At 37.3% G+C, this 17,260-nt stretch overlaps 1 protein-coding gene across 4 annotated transcripts in view; it reads left to right on the top strand.

Annotated features, from left to right (window-relative positions):
* The window catches only part of cntn4 (contactin 4), a 160,581-nt gene that overhangs the window by 98,131 nt on the left and 45,190 nt on the right, over positions 1-17,260 (top strand). For all 4 annotated transcript variants that reach the window (XM_082190171.1, XM_082190169.1, XM_082190168.1 and 1 more), the window contains exons 10-11: positions 4,735-4,864; positions 7,548-7,698. In XM_082190171.1, the coding sequence (XP_082046297.1) occupies positions 4,735-4,864; positions 7,548-7,698 (281 nt within the window). The remainder of the gene's footprint in view (positions 1-4,734; positions 4,865-7,547; positions 7,699-17,260) is intronic.

Here is a 17,260-nt window from a genome sequence, read left to right as displayed (position 1 = left end):
GTTGTGAACTATACCTTTAAATCTATTCGAAAATATAGGTTTAGTACAAAGAATATAAGTTAACAGATCATATCAAGTGTATCAAACAGAATGCACAATACAAAGAAAGTTGAGAAACATATCGTCTTGTTTTTAGGTTATATCAGTGATTTGGTAACAGTCATTGCAGTAGACCAGCCATCTTCATTAACCTCGTGAGACCGATGCTTTAAAGTGTATTCCTTAATGGCTTCTCTATAACCATCTGAATCAACGTGACCCCAATGGAGTACCTAATATGTCATTCTGCGGACCTTCTATATAGGCCACTCCAGAATTATCAAACCAATAGGAAAAGACAAAATTGAGAACATAAAAAGCTTCCAAATATCCACCACTTTTTCTGACGATGAGAGGGGAATAGCTCCCCAAAAATGCAATAAACTCAAGGTGGCAATAGCTAGAAGAAAGCACTACCTAACAGCACATTTTAAAGATTGAACCTACACATTTTCATTTCATACCTCTTCCTTTTTTGTGAGTTTGTCAAAGTTATTTTTTAGATGCTTGAAGGTGATATGAAATGCCTTTTTCAACCCATTTTACTTCCCTCGTGTGACTTTTCAGAATGTTCAATGTGAAAAACAAAATGTAGGGGCTTGATTTTTATCCATTGGGAATTTATTGGATCATGAAAAATGTGCACTTCAGGACTTTGCAGTTTAGTTTTGGAGGTCTACTGTTCTCCTGAAACACTGCCAGTATCTGTTGGTTGAAACTTCAGCAGCCTTGGTGAGATCAGTTTGAGGTGGAGAAAGTTATGATATTTTAATGAAAGATAACCTCTTTTTTTTTTTTTTGGGAAAAGCATTCTCTGATAAATTATGCACAACAAAACCAGTAAAGTGCATTAAGTAAGTAAATAGGACAGTTTTGAATTTATGTCAACTTTAAATAAGGTGCAGAGAGGAGCATGCAAACTAAGGCTCTTCTAATCATCATTACTACTCATCATTACATACACATCATTACTGGTTTACAAACACCACCAAACACCACAAGCTCAGCATATGAAATACATTTAAGAAGTCCTTAAATAAAGTAAAATACATTTAATCAACATTAAGGCTTGGTTTAGTACAGTCATTCGTAATGCAAGATACAAGATACTCAACAATCTCCCATTAAATCTCTGAGTTAAAAGAGCAGATTTTAAGCCTGTTTTCTTGCAGGCCATTAGGAGAAGGCTTATAAACCTTTATAGTGCACTAGACAAGCTCTTATTGTTTTGTCTTTCTCTGAAATCCATTTAAACTATAGTGAAAGAGGTGATAAACATTTATAGCCTATGTCTCGACACTCTATGTAATACGCAACCTGTCTCCACTGAGAGCCTTTCACCCAGAATCCCAAACTCTCAGCACATGAAGTTATTTTTAGAGACTAGTAGCTCTTTGGCACAACTATGGTGTGGTGAATAAACAAATCAGTAAACTTCATGTAAATCAGCTTCACTATGCGATGTGGGTACAAACAAAACAAAAGATATTGATCCATTTAGAGACTCTGTATAGGGCTGTTTATGTGCTCAGAACCAGTCACTTTTCTTTCTTCTTACATCTGTCACTCATTCTTTTTCATCTTTCACGCCACCAGATTAGAATATCTATCAGCTCTGCATAATTAGCAGTCTGTCCATTTCATTGTTTTGCACTTTATTAGAGAACGGTTCCAGCAGAATACACTGCAGTCAAAAAAGCTCAAACAAAGTTCATTTACATGCATTGGACCTCAGGAAAGGATTTTTAATGAAGATTTTGCTGGTCGGGATCCACATTTGTTAAATTAATTTGTATTTGAAAACCACATTTGCATAATGATCAATGCTTTACAGGTGTGTTTGTGTGCCAAGGCAATTGCCAAAAGGTGCACTTGAATTTTAAATGCAATAAAATCTTTTTGTTTTGCATTTATGGTTTTAAAAATTATGTCTTGTGCTTTTCTGGAAGCACATCTCTTTGAGCACTGAATAAATACCACCCAGTTTGTACTATGACAGACTAATGTCCCAAGGGCACAACAATCTCTTGATTGAATCATGGTCCCAGCTTACATTTTGATTCTGAAATGTTGATTTTCAATGTATCCTGGTTAAATGAATTAATCAGTGCAGAATTATTACAATCTCCAAATGTCACTGTCAGCATCAGAGCTTTAATCAATTGTATAACTAAAGGTCACTGATGTAGCAAAAGCATGGGTTGTTGACTTATACCATTTATTATTTTCATTGTGCTTAATCAATTGGGACTTTTCATGTTCTTTCTGCCTTATTGAAACGCAGCATTGCAAAGGTGACCAGCTAAAAACCTCTTCTTTGTAAATCACTGTGACGCTCTAGTCACTAAGAGAAAGGAATATGATGTGAGGCACATACCGTGTCTTGGCTAATCTAGTAATAAACGTGTCAATGATCTTGTTCACCCATATCATTGCGCTTTTTTTTAATACCAGCTCGTACTGCTTACACAGAACATAGCTGATATTTGTAGTAGTTTCATTTAAAATGTACCACATAACATAAAACGGAGTATTTACAACAGCTAGGAACTGGTAATGAGGCCTAACATGCACGGTATTTTGAACAAAAGGACACATTATCATCTTTTAGAAGGCGTAGATTTAAATCAAGACTTAGGAAATGAAAACGTCCATGCAGCCATGCACACGCACTTCATATCAGGATGAGAATTTGCCGCATCTGTAGTCATGCATTTCAATTTATACCCTGACCCTACAGATTTTGAGCAGTGACATTGCCATTCACTGCATTTCAGCGCAGACGTGCAGATGGTTCCCTCCCTTAGGTCCCGCCACGTGCAAAACTGCTGATTTAAGAGGAATGTCACGGTTAATTAGTGCAGTAGTAAAGTCAAGCATCGCCTCACTTCGAACTGCTATATGCCACCATGTGATTTTCTGTGAAGTCTTATTTGTCTTTCTCTCCATTTCAGACTACACCGGCACACATCTCATTCAAATGCAGATTATCTGTAGTAGTGACTACAGGTAGCACTTTATTAACATTAACCCTTGTGCGAACTTACGGACATTTTTGTCTTTTTCAGTTTTGTTTTTGAGAGTGTGTTAATGCTTACTGCATAAATCCTGGCACAGGTGTGTATTTTTAATGGAATTTGACTATTTCACCCCCATTTCCTTGAATAAATCTATTTTACACATGTAACTTTTTTTAATTGACACACAATGGAGAAAGGAAAATGAAAATGTAATTCTTCAAAAATGTGTTCACTCGAAAATGAAAGTTCTGTCATTATTAAATCTGCATGCAATTCCAACCATAAATGGTAGAAATAGTAAGAGCGCTATTCCGAATTAGCTGTACATCTGGTGGGAATTTTTTAGTGACTCTTTCAGCAGGTTACATCAAAAGTGAGACATTTTTTTAAGATCGGTTTGGAAGGTTTACAAATACATCCAGGGGGATACGTAATGATAAATAGAATATATATTCTATTAAAAATTATACAATTTTTGAACACATTTTAACAATAAAATGTAGCTATTGTTTAGGTTTAACTTCTGACTTCAAAATAAAAAATGTATTGGCTTATTTCCCCACATAAATCAGCACCATCATGTTGGTCTGAATGTCAACATGGCTGTGATGACAGTTTTTTTTGGGGGGGTGAAGTATTCCTTGTGTATGAAGAATATAGTTAAAGGGCAAAATGAGAAATATAAAAGTACAGAATACTCTCTAAACCACAGCAGCGAGTTTCTGCCACAATTTTTGTCCTATCCCTACCCCTAAACCTAACCCTGCCCATAAGTTAACCCTAAAATCAGGGGCCAGTTGCATAAACCTCTAAGAAGTTAGACATCAATTTATTTTCTTTAAGATTTTCTTTTTTTTTAAATCAGTTACATAAAAACGTAGATAAGCCTACTTTGATACCGAAAACTAAGACTGACTGCCCCTGACTAACTGTTAGTAGGTCATACTAGAACTTAAGACACTGTCTTAACATTATGGCTATGTTTATGCAGCCGGCCGCAGAGGGAAATTATAGAATAGCACTGATGTAGAAGCACCTAACCCTGGTTTTAAGCCAAAACTTAGCAGAAACTGTAGACTTGTCCCTCAAATCCGACTGGTTGATTGGAATGCTGTTCCAGAATCAACAAAGATGTTGATCCAGGAACATGTTGTGCATGGTGAAATCACATTCACCATTTGCACGTACACACACCTTTGATTGCAGTGTCCTGATGTTTTAAGATGTCTTTGGAGTATTGAAACCTGGCTGACCCATTTTTTGTTTTGTTTTTAATACTCTGTATTCATCAAACAAGTTTAGTTAACATCAGAAGATAAGCAAACTTCATTCCATCACATACTCAAAATGATATAAAGCTGTCAGCATTAAAATATTAGCCCAGCTTGTTTATAATGGCAAACATCATCCAGCCTCCCAACGATGTGTCCACAGAGCTCCGGTTAAGAAGTAAACAAGCCGGGGCTTTATTTCCATCTCATAAAAATACAGATTTATTACCATCGTTTTTGAGCAGCCTCCCTACGCAGTGTCTCCCATTAGTAATGAACACTCAGATTTATGATGGTTTCCATCAACCTCCAGACGTAATTTACCTTCCCAGACACGTTGTGCTTTTATGCAGATTAGCAATCTCAGTAAAAGACTCTTAACGGAGATATCCTGTTTTCCACAGGAGAGGTTGCAGGTCATTAATGGCGCCCTGTCCATCACTCGCCTGGAGCTCTCCGATATTGGAATGTACCAGTGCGTGGCTGGGAACAAGTATGGAGAAGTGTACTCCAATGCTGAACTCAGAGTTATCGGTAAGTGAAACCTGGTTAATTGAGTTTGACTGAAATATTAGTGTTGGTTTGTAAATGAATAAAGTTGTAAAGCACAGAATAATGACTGCATTTATAAAGCTTACACTCTTTATCTCAACTATATGCTCTTGATAATGGCCACTTATGACACATAATGTAAATTAGATGATTAATATTGTTCATTGCATGGGCAAATAGGCATTTCATTCTTATTCAGAGGTGACTTTCTGTCAAGGACATTTTTGTTGTTTAAAAGATAATTTATGCCTCACTAGTACACAACAAAATAACATTTGGTTCAAACAGGCTTCCCAAACCCTCCCCCATCTACTATTGGTTAGATAAACTGATAGCCCTGCCCAAGACTCATTTCATTGCTTGTTTCTCCGAAGCTACCGATTGGCTTCACTGTCAGAATACCAAACTAAAATACCCATCCCGCAACACTTATTTAATGGCACCACAACACCGCTATTGAATTTACATCGCGAAACAGATGAGCAACCAGTGCATCGTGATTACAGAACTTTTGTATAAATCAAAAATATACAGCTTAACCAGTGTATTCTTATTCCTGATTCCATCTGAACAAAGACATTTTTCCCCATAGCGCTTAAAATCAAGCTCAGCATCTTATTCCTGCTTTTTCAGGGAACAGGGTTACAGTAAAGTAGCCGGAGACGCTTTCTGTTTATGTATTTGCCATAAATATTCAGCCGCCAAAGTTGCCAAGAACTTACAGGAGAATAATTGTCAGTCCCTTGCGCAGATAAAATAATTGAAGTGCCTTTTAAAAAACAGAGTGTGAAGATTGTAGAGCTGGAAAAATTATCATAATAAAAACTCATTTGAGTGGGGCATGTGGAAAAAAAAAAGAGGAAAGGACATGACATTTTCCCTTTGTTTTTCTTAGCAGAGAAAAAGAGCGTGTGATAATTAAAGTGTGCTTCATACGCCAAGCCTCTGTTCTGCCATCTCTGTTTCTACATCATACGTACCCTCGTACACATGTCTGTCTTTGAAGTACAATGATTAGAGAGGATGTGCTCTAAATAGTCCTTAATCCTCATGTCTGCATACCTGTAATTATGGACAAAGATGAAGGGGAAAATTGGCCTGATGCATGATGGTCTTCAGTTGTTAAATATTATTGTTGTTAAATATTTCAGTGGTTCTTACTTCTTTGTGTGTCATTTATTTATTGGCACAATAAGATACAGGATGGGAAATAATGGGGATAAGAGGGGGGGAATGGAAATGTCAAAGCCGGATTCAAACGGTTTCAGCCTGTTCGGTTTGCTGATAACATAGCTAGTGATCAGATTGTTTTAATAGTAATTCAGTAACTTTGAATAGCATAATTATAAGAGTCATTTTAAATTACCTCATATTTCCTGTGTTGATTTATTTTGTTTTATTTTATTTATTTTGATATTCCACTTTAGACATTATACTAACTCATTAATTTGCAACTACATGTCAACTTACTCTCATTAGTGTATTTGTAGACTGTTAGGTTAGGGTTAGTCGAATGAGTTGACTTAGCAGGTATTAAGCAGACAGTCTAAAGTTACTTAAGCCCCTTTCACACAGCGCTTTGAACCCGGCAAATTGCCAGAGCGCCTTCTGTGTGAACGCAAACTCGACCCGGGATTTATGCCGGGATCGATGCCGGGTCGGGACCTAGTAACATTGCCGTGTTCAGTCCCGGAACGCGCGCTGTGTGAACAAAAGCCGTAACAATGCCGTGTCGTAGTGATGACGCTGAAGCCGGGCTCGTTCTCCAGCTGTGAAACGGTACGTAATGCGCAAGTTTATGATCGAATCAGAGAAACAAATGCACAGGCGTGGTTTCTCGAGAGAGAGATCGCAGCTCATAAGCAAACTTAAGACTCTGCTGAGATTACAAGTCACATCGCGATGTCACGTGTCTTTACGGCATTTTTACGGGTTGTGTGTGAACGCACTCTCTGATTCCGGAAAATCACTAGCAGTGTGAATGAACCAAAATCAAACGAACCCGGGTCAAATCCCGGGTCACTTTATCCGTGTATTTTCCGGAATCTCTGTGTGAAAGGGGCTTTATAGTTAGTAGAATGTATAAAGTGGACTATCGAAATAAAGTGTTTTTAAGAGAAGGACAGCACATTTTAAGTGTGTAGATATCATCTAAAAGTTAATTTTGTCTTGCCACTTTACATGTTTTTATTATAAAATATTCCTTTATTTGTATGTCATTGAAAATAGTTGCATGGACACCTTTTGGTTCAATCGGAATGAAATCAATACGATTGATGAATCTGAACACAGTGTTTACATGAACGATAAATAAAGTAATCGGGTTGATGTGCGTGTTTATATGTCACAAGTTTCAAATCGGAATCGATTTTTTGACATGCGCACACGGCACAAATATACAGAGTTTCCCGCTGTTCGCGCATTACTATTCTCCTCTATTGGTTCTTTATTTGTTTTAATCAGCAGACTTAATATTAGTCCGTCTCTGGTCATGATTTGGAGACAGTTAAGGTGTTTACATGAAGGTTTTTTAGTCCGATTGAGCCGTCAATCCGATTATAAGTGTCTATGTAAACGCAGCTGTTTCAGCTATGATAGTTTGAAGTTGCGAAACATTTTCTGTGTATACTCTTAATATAATTTAAAACTTGTTCTTTAATTTCAGCTATCGCTCCTGATTTCTCCCAAAACCAGCTGAAGAGCCACACTTTAGTGAAAGAAGGTGGCGACGTTCTCATTGAATGCAAGCCCAAGATGTCGCCTCGAGGCACGATCTCCTGGCGCAGAGGCAACGATGCCCTCCGAGAAAGCATCAGGTAACTCCCTTATCCCACTCAGATGTCATTAGTCGGATCTGCCGAGCCTTTCCTCTATTTGCAGTCTTCTTATATGATACTACCGAACCAAAGCTTTTCCAGTCTGACTCGTGAACAGTCAACTGGACTGTGGGATGATGAGCTCACAATACTGCGGTTGTGCTCCAGATCTGGTTTTTGATATAATGTCTTTGTCAAATCATTTCTGTTATTCACTGCAACAAAGCACTGCCACTGACTTTGGCCATTCATCTCTGCCTGTGGAATCCCACTACAGCAGCCAGAGAAAAAGCATGTCTCAGCATGTCTCTGCTAAGGGTCGCAACAATATGTCTCTAGTGGGCTTTGAGTTTCAGTTTCAACTGCTCTTTTCTCTTTCGTTCATTCTGTTTTACTATCTCGTTCTGTTATTTGCTCACTCCCCTAAACACAAGAGCCTTATAGTGGGCCATTTTCTGCAGACGTATACTGCGGATCTCTAACGTTTGCCCTGTTATCAAACATACTGCCTTAAAATAGTATAAAACGAAGTATGCAATATAATATACACAAATATGATTATATAAAATATAAATAAGTTAGGGTAATGTGAATGGAAATTATATTTTATTACCGTATTTTCCGCACTATAAGGCGCACCGGATTATAAGGCGCACCTTCAATGAATGGCCTATTTTAGAACTGTTTTCATATATAGGGCGCACCGGATTATAAGGCGCATAGAATAGAAGATACTGCAGTCAAACGTTTGACTGGGTTTGCGTTATGCAGTGGTCACCAACCTTTTCAAGCCTAAGATCACATCCAAAGTCCAAATGTAAACCAAGATCTACCACTTGCAAAAAAATATGAAAAAACAAGTGGCTGAGCTGTAAAACCTTGTTTATACTCGACGCGTCCGCATGAGCGCGAAGGTAATAAAAAACTAATATCCGTCTGCTCGGGCAGATTCGGCTCAAAGTCGTGCATCTTCGGATGCGGAGGCGCGCACGCGGCAAAATGACGTCATTGTGACAGCGCGCGCGCCTCCGCATCCGAAGATGCACGACTTTGAGCCGAATCTGCCCGAGCAGACGGATATTAGTACATCTCATCACACCGGCACCCAGTTTGCGCGTCTAAATCAGTTGTATGGTCTGGTGTTCAGTCTAAAACAAAACAGTTGCGTCAAGTATAAATGCCTCGTCTGTTTGGGGAGGTGCGCGCGCAGTCAGCGGAGGCTCGCGCTCCGGTGCCAGGCGAAAGTATAAACAAAAGTCAGCGGTTGTTTTAAAGACATTAATATAAGGCGCCAGATCCATATATAAGGCGCTCCGGATTATAAGGCGCACTGTCGTTTTTTGAAAAAATTAAAGGCTTTTAAGTGCGCCTTATAGTGCGGAAAATACGGTACTCACACTACCATTCAAAAGTTTGGGGTCAGTAAGATGTTTTTGAAAAAAATTACTACTTTTATTCAGCATGGATGCGTTAAAATGATCAAAAGTGACAGTAAAGGCATATATAATATTACAAAAAAGATTTCTTTTGAACTTCTGTGGAACTTTCTATACATCAGGGAATCCTGAAAAAAAAATTATCACTGTTTCCGCAAAAATAATGAGCATCAAAACAATTTTCAATATTTTTAATAATAAGAGATGTTTCTGGAGTGTCATATCAACATATTAGAATGATTTTGCTGTATATTTAACATATTAGAATGATATTAGATTAGCGCTCTGAGAAAGGCGCATTACAAATAAAATGTATTATTATTATTTTTGAAGGATCATGTAACTGAATCTGAAAATTCAGCTTGGCCATCATAGGAATAGATGTACAGATGTAATATATTACAGTAAAAGCAATTATTGTTTACATAATACAATTTTACAGTTTTACTGTATTTTTGGTCAAATAAATGCAGCCTTGGTGCACATAGGAGACTTCTTTCAAAAATGGTATTGCGCTGCCTACCCAGACTGGATCAGTTTGTGTTTTGACTGGTTAACCATCTGGATTCCCAGCCTGACAAACCTTTGTAAAACCATCCAAATAGACCAGTCTATCTCAAACTGGTTTATGCTGGAGGTTTTTCTTCCAGCAAGGCCATGACGTTCTAAAATACTGTCTAAAGGCAATTTTTTAATAAGATATCGCAGGCAATGTATTTTTAGCACTCATGTTAATATTTCGTCACTTCAACTGTGATGAAGTTTTGTAAAAGATGCACATTTGGCACTGAAATCAGTGAGCACACACAATTATTCAAATGAAGCCCTGATGTTCTTATTAACAGCTCCAGTAAGGATCACGCTGTCCCTCACAACAGGACTCTGCAGGTTTATCAGGTGACCAGTAATATTCCCTCCTGAGCAAAGGCAGGGTGTTAATCAACTTCTCTGCACACTTAGTAGGAGGTCAGCGTCCCTGCCAGACCAGACTTTATCAACAAACATATGTCTCTGTCTCAGCCAGACCCAGCTTGATACAAGTGCAGTATGCCACCGACCCTGAGCGTTTGCGTTTGACCACACTGAGATAGGCAAAGTTCAGTGCGTCTGCATCTGTCAGTGTGTGCAGACCACGGCTGCCCGTCGTTTACATATACAAAGTTGGTGTTGGTGCTCATCAAACAGAGTGGCGGGCCGTTTGCATAGGGGTTATGCTGTCAATGTCCTTGAGCTGTCCTGTGTGAGAGGACAGCAAAGCTGATGAATACTCCATGTCTACACCTTGAAGAGTCAAGGCAGAAAATTGATTTGCCATGAGACGTCTTTCTTCTTTTCACTATGTTTTGCTTCTCTTTCCTATTCTTTTAAACACTATATTCACAAACAGAGAGAGACTATAGAAAATATTTGTTGTCTAGTTTGTTATGGTTTAATTTGAGGAATCCTTGCGCATTACTTATGGTAATAGAGAAGATAACGTGGCCCCAAAAAGTGTTTGAGCCCTTAAAGTAAGTTACACTTAAAAATGTCTGAATGTGATTGCATTCAATGACAAAATATCAAAATAAGTGGCTTTTATTTTCAAGAAGGATAAAACATGCACAATTTCAAGCAACACAATATATATACTGTTCAAAATCAAGGTTAAAAAAAAGATGCTTAATGGTTGTCAGCTTGTCACACTTAGTGTAGCATGCTTAATTGCAGGTCACTGACTTCATAAATCCACTAAAAATTATCAGAGAGAATTGCTCAGAAAGGTTAGTTTGATATTTTGTTATCTAATGTAATGAAATTTAGACATTTTAAGTGTGGCCTAAGTGTCCAAATACTATTTTGGGTCGCTCTATCTTTACCTTTTTATGGAAGACTTTTCTTTGTCCTGCCTGGCTTGAAAATGTCCTAAACCCTACCACTTTAGATAATAGTCCTTGCTGTGCTTTATTTGCTATAAATATCGTGTTAGACATTGCTTGTTTTCTTTTGGGAAAACCAAGTGTTCTGTAGTTACAACGATTGCTAAGAGCCTTATTTGAATTTTAAGAAGCCATTTAGGTGTCGAATGGGTGGATCTAAAGAATTGTCTTGCCACTCTGCCTTTGCAGTCAGGAAAAAAAAGCAAAGACTGAGTATTCATTAAAGGAAAGTCTTATTAAAACACTGTTTTTTTATTCGGTTTGGGCCCTCTTTGGTTTAGAACAAAATAATTCTCTTTTCTGCCTTTGATCATTAACGGTTTTCCACTTAGACCTCCTCACCTATTTCTGACACAGAAGTAATTAAGAAGAAAAATGGATAAATCACAAGTTTGCACGTACATGTCCCAGGTTGTATTGTGGTCAGCGAGGTCTGGTCAGAATGTTTGATTGCATTGTCAATAGATGGAAGCCAGCCAGGGAACTTTTTGCAGAATTGAATGTATTTCTGGAAAATGCTGACATTCTTTCAAACTCCTTTGGCAATGTCTTGTACACCTAATGCCCACGTACACTTAGAGTATGTACACACACACATAGTCATAGATGGACATTCATGCCTGTTATTCATTATAAAGACTGTACAAGCTTCATTATGTACAAGTTCTTCGGTACAACAGATTATTTCACTTCCTGTGAGATGTTAGTTTATCAATGTTAAAATACTTTCTGTTATCACTTTAAAGGTCTAAAAGCAACTTGAAATTATTTATTGCTTGATTAGCCAATGATGTGAGTTTGTGGCGGAACAACATGTTAACCGGCCAATAGAAACCAGGAGCTTAAATAAACCAGCTTATATCAAATTTGATATACAATCTAAACTTTCTCAGCATATATATGGGATTTAATTTGATTAATTAACCTGTATATAATTTAATTAAATGTTATAACCCATTGATAGTTCTACTAAAATAAAGTCCCATCTTGTTTTTTTCCCCTATATGCCACATGTGAAATAAAAAGGGTTGCAAATGCGGTTTCATGTCGGCTTTAAGATGTGTTTTATTCCACTTATTTATATTGCGTCCCTGTCAGCTCTTGCTAACCTTGCAAGCAGCAGCAGGTATAAAGACACCACTCTCATTAAGTGGAAATGCCATTAGAGACTAATTCATAATCAGATGTATTGTTTTATGCAAATCTGCGTTTGTGTGTGCGTGCGTGTATGTGGATGCATGCTGAGTGCAAACACCTGTCTGGGAGCCAGACCTAATCAAAGCAGGGTGCATTTGAACTCCTTTTGTGTAAGATTAATTGGCATAATTGTGCAAGCTCTCCTTGATGGCGGAGAAGGAAAGGAGACGGTGTCACCAGCAGGATAATCCATCTTCATAGCAGCAGCTCCTTTTTTTCTACCAGAGAGGAGAGGAGAGAGATCGAAAGGGAGGGAGGAAGGGATGCCATTTCTGTCTTATTTGTAACTGATGTGTCTACCTGGACATTCTATAGATCAGTGGCTCTAAACGAACAGGTCGTGACCCTTAAATGGGGTCGCTGGACTGCTCTGATAGGAACATCTACCCTTGCTGTCTTTAGCACTTTCACGAGTGAAGTATCACTGTATTTGTAAACTAGTAAACTAATTACTTGTACAGCAGCAAGGAGAAACATGATTTTATTTTATTTATTTTTTACATTTAAGAACATTTTTAGGACCATATGCATTGACATAAAAATATATATATTATTTAAGATGTATTTAAAAGTATTTATGCATAAAGGTTGTATTTTGGTACTTCATGTACTTTATTCAATAACACTTTATTCCGATGGTCCACTTTAGACATTCTACTAACTATAAGTAACTTTGCAGCTACATGTCAACTAAAGGTGTGTTCACACTTGGAATGTTTGGTTGGATTAAAATTAACCCTGGTATTATTGCTTTATTAGTGCGGTTATATGAATAAGTGTGAACGCTGCCATCCGAACCCCGGTGCGCACCAAACAAGAGGGCCGAGACCCCTGAAAAGATGGATCTCGGTCCATTTCCAAATAGAAAAGAACTCTGGTGCGGTTCGAATAAAATATGAATGCGCTGATCAAAGACATGTAAACAAACCTAAAATAGGACATGATGTCACAAGATGCTAACCTTAAAAAGGACAGAATGCTCAAGCATACCTGTTTTTTCTCGTCATAGTCGTGATGCCGCCCAATTCGGTACGTCTCCTCGCAGCAGATCTTAGTTTGAGTGTGTGACGGAGGGATTCCTGGTGCTGTTTTGACTCCTTTACACATTTTATAAGCTCTTCACGAGTTCTCAGCTGGTTAAAATACCATCATGTGCAGGCCACGCTCATACAACGAGCGCATTTAGCCCAGCACACAGCATTGTTTTGAAGTTCCGTCTCCATCGAAATAAAGTGTTACCTTTTATTTTGCTGTAGATCATTTAAAAAAAAATTTATTACAGTCTTATTTTACTCAATTTATTAAAAAATTTCCATGTTAATTAGTTAATTAGCATATTATTGGGCCTATGGTGTTTATTGTAATATTAATGTTTGATTTTACCGACCCTTTTTTGTTGTTCAGTACAGTAAACAATTGGTCCTGTGCTGGGTCATCAACTTAGATGACATCAGTGACAAGAAAGCCGCTGAAATGGCAAGGTGAATGTCTTTTCTTTTTCGTGCAAGAAGATAGTGGCAGCTCCTGAAACGCGATTCTTTTCAAAGTCGTCCACTGCAGTAAAATAAATAATACCCATAGGAGAAACACATAAATAAAAGAGATAGGGCAGGGGATTTGTTCTAGATATAAAATCAGCTGTTTTAGGTAGGACAGGTCAGCGGATGGGCTGATGTTTTCGAGCTGACTTTGCTGCGCCCGAGTGCATGTTTCCGAAGCTGATTTTGACTTGATTGTACATGACTGCTGTGCAGTGGCGGTTGAGTTGACAGCTAATTTTTGCCTGTGCTGTGCTGATGTGCACTTGTTTAACAAACAGTAGGATATATTAAGTTTGTGTGTGGCTCGGTGCAGCCCAAGGGAGGTTATTAACAGTGGCTAGTTGTTAGATACAATTACAGCCACTGTGTGTCCTTTTGAATATGTAATATAGCAGTTTTTTTTTTTTATGTCTGTATGGTCTACTGATTTTGGTCATTCTTTTACTAATGGTGAATTGTTTAATTTAATTGGGCTCATATATGATTGCACAAAGAGTTGCCTGTGGTTTTAAAGAGGAAATGTGATTCATTACATCTACATAATCTGAAATCTGTACACGTTCGGTACTAGGTGACGATATTAGATGTATGAATTTAAGTTAGCACAAAGGATCAAAGGTTTTCTGTGGAGGCATAATTTGTAAAATACAAACTAATGGAGAGTTGACTTTCTTTTTTCACAAAGCTGTGTGTCTGAAATTGCCCTCTCTCAAAGAATAGCCTTTTGAAGAAGATGAAAGGTTGCCTGGTATATATGATGGAATGGGTTTTGGAGGAAATTTGTACTGTCTTCTTTTGATCTTTGTGAAATTTCTGGTTCTGGACTATTGCAGAGGAAGTATAGGAAAACCTGGGCCAAATGTACTTATGGGTGAATCTCACAAAAGTGAAATTGCATCCCAAAATCTGAATAAAAAAATTACAAATTGGTAACACTTTACGAGGTTCATTTATTTCATTTAAAGTTTAATTTGTTAACATTAGTTAGCTACATTAGTTCACACAAACTAACAGTGAAATACTTAAAGGGGCTATATGTAAAAATTGTCTTGTATTAATTGCTTTTTTATTGCCAGTGTGTGAACAGCTTCTAACAAAACCCTAAAAACGAAACCTTCCCCAACTTCCTAGGTTGTCTATGAAAACATGTTGACTGATTTTCAAGTAAAGGACTCGGGTCATTTTTGCCGGGAAAATCAAAAGGATGTGCCGTTTTACGCACACTCCCGAGAGCCTCTCTCATTTACAATGTTCAGGATAATGCCGAAAGAGCTATTTTGTACTGTACAGTCAATGTGTCCTCCAAAGTAAAGGGATTAATTCAAACTATAGTCTCACATAAAAAGTCTATATATAGTCTACAGTCTCAAATATACTCTGTAATCAAACTATCATATGTGTAATTTTAATCACGTCATCTGTCATCATGATGCCGGTGAATTGCTGAGCTGGTGCAAACATATCTACATCTCTATGATCAGATGCTTTCTTAACTGCCGCTTTTTCACCTCTGTCATTTTTGTGTTTACTTTGTTATTGAGAAGAAAGCATCCAGCACATATTTACATGTTCATACATGTTTACATGTTCAGTCTCTTGTGCGTAACATGTGCACGAGTGTGAGCACAAGCAAAAGGTTGCTGGCTGAATTCTACATATAGTCTCTTTAAGGCATTTAGTAATACTAATGTTAATTTCAACATTCAACTAATGCATTATTAAAAATGTTGTTTCTGTTAATGTTACGATAATATTATAATATTGTTAATATTATTTAATGGACCTGCACTAACATGAACTAACAATGAACAGTTGTATTATTATTAACTAATGTTAACAAAGATTAATAAATACTGTAACAAATGCATTGGTCATTGTTAGTTAATGCATTAACTAATGATAAAAAATGGGATCTTATTGTAAGGTATTACAAAGAATTTATATTTCGCTTAAAGTAAATTAAGCATATACATTGTACGCATTGTGACAATATGTTTATGACAATAAACATGATTCCACCAATTCTCATACCAAACAATTTGATATAATTATCTATACATTGAAGGGTTAGTTCACCCAAAAATCAAAATTATAATTTACATACCCTTAAGCCATCCTAGGTGTATATAAACGTCGGGTCAGAGGTCACTCTTCCGCCCGAAATAGACCCCCGTACGGCAGTTACAGGAAGCCAGTGGCTATAGTTATATAAAGTTATAAATATGAATATTTTTCTTACAAAAACGCATAGCTTCACTTCAGAAGGCCTTTATTAACTCCCTGGAGCCGTGTGGAGCACTTTTATGATGGATGGATTTTGGACTCCAAAATCGAAGTATACCATTCACTCACATTATAAAGCTTGGAAGAGCCAGGATATTTTTTAATATAATTCCAATTGTGTTTGGCTGAAAGAAGAAAGTCATATACACCTAGGATGTCTTGGGAGTGAGTAAATTATGGGCTAATTTTCATTTTTGGGTGAACTAATCCTTTAAAGTTGTATTTTGTGTACTACCTATAATGTAATTAGAAAAATATGAGAATGGAATGAGAATCAACATAAGGGAATTACAAATATAAAAAGTCCTGACATTTCAGTAATTATTTCTGACGATAAAGTGCTTAATTGTCACAAAAACACAGTGGTTCTAAAATAGGCTTCATTGTCTATATATTTTTTTCTAGTATAATTGTTTGGTTTGTTTGGCCTGTGACCTGTTTTTCATGAACATAATTTCACAGCTTTATAAAACAGTACGCCGACCGTCTTGTGGTAACATGCTAATGTTGAGTTAACTTCCCACTTGTAAATACGTTCGGTGCCTTGCAGAGTGAGGGAGCGAAAGATGAAGCAGAAAAGAGTGGAGGAGTGGGATGAGTACACTCTATGAAGTGATTGCTTGTCAGGATGATTTCCATTTAAAAGCGCGTCTGCCACAGAAGGCTGCAGTGCAGGTGAATGAAGGGCGGCGCGATATCAATTCAGAAAGCTCCGTATAGGAGAGGTTGTGGAGGCGAGCGGAGCTGCTGTCATTGCTGATATAGGACACGTTTGAGGGCTGGGATCCGTTTACTTATCTAATTAAGCCCACTTTCCCTTATCTTGTTATTACAGAATTAAGCTTTAACTTGATTTTCAGTCTAATGCTTAAAAGCATCTGTATTTATACACTAAGTTCTTTGATGTCTCGCCATAACTTCTTCTTTCCTTCAGGTGTTTTAATTTAACATGCTGTTGCATTTATTAAAAAAAGAATGTTGTTTATTATTCTTGATGTCGCATTATGTTTTTTTTTCTAAGCAATGCCTATTGTTCTGCTTTTTTTCTTTTATAACTAATTGAACACCTGTTTGGAACTTGCCGTCTCATGGACACATAGATTGAACATGATGGCGCCATAAAACAGAGCGTTTCTCACAGCCAAAAAATAATTTCCAAATACATTTTCCTCATTAGCTCACCTTAATG

Source organism: Leuciscus leuciscus, assembly GCF_965113295.1.
Source record: "Leuciscus leuciscus genome assembly, chromosome: 14".
Taxonomy (NCBI): domain Eukaryota; kingdom Metazoa; phylum Chordata; class Actinopteri; order Cypriniformes; family Leuciscidae; genus Leuciscus; species Leuciscus leuciscus.
This window is presented reverse-complemented; position numbering and strand designations above follow the sequence as displayed.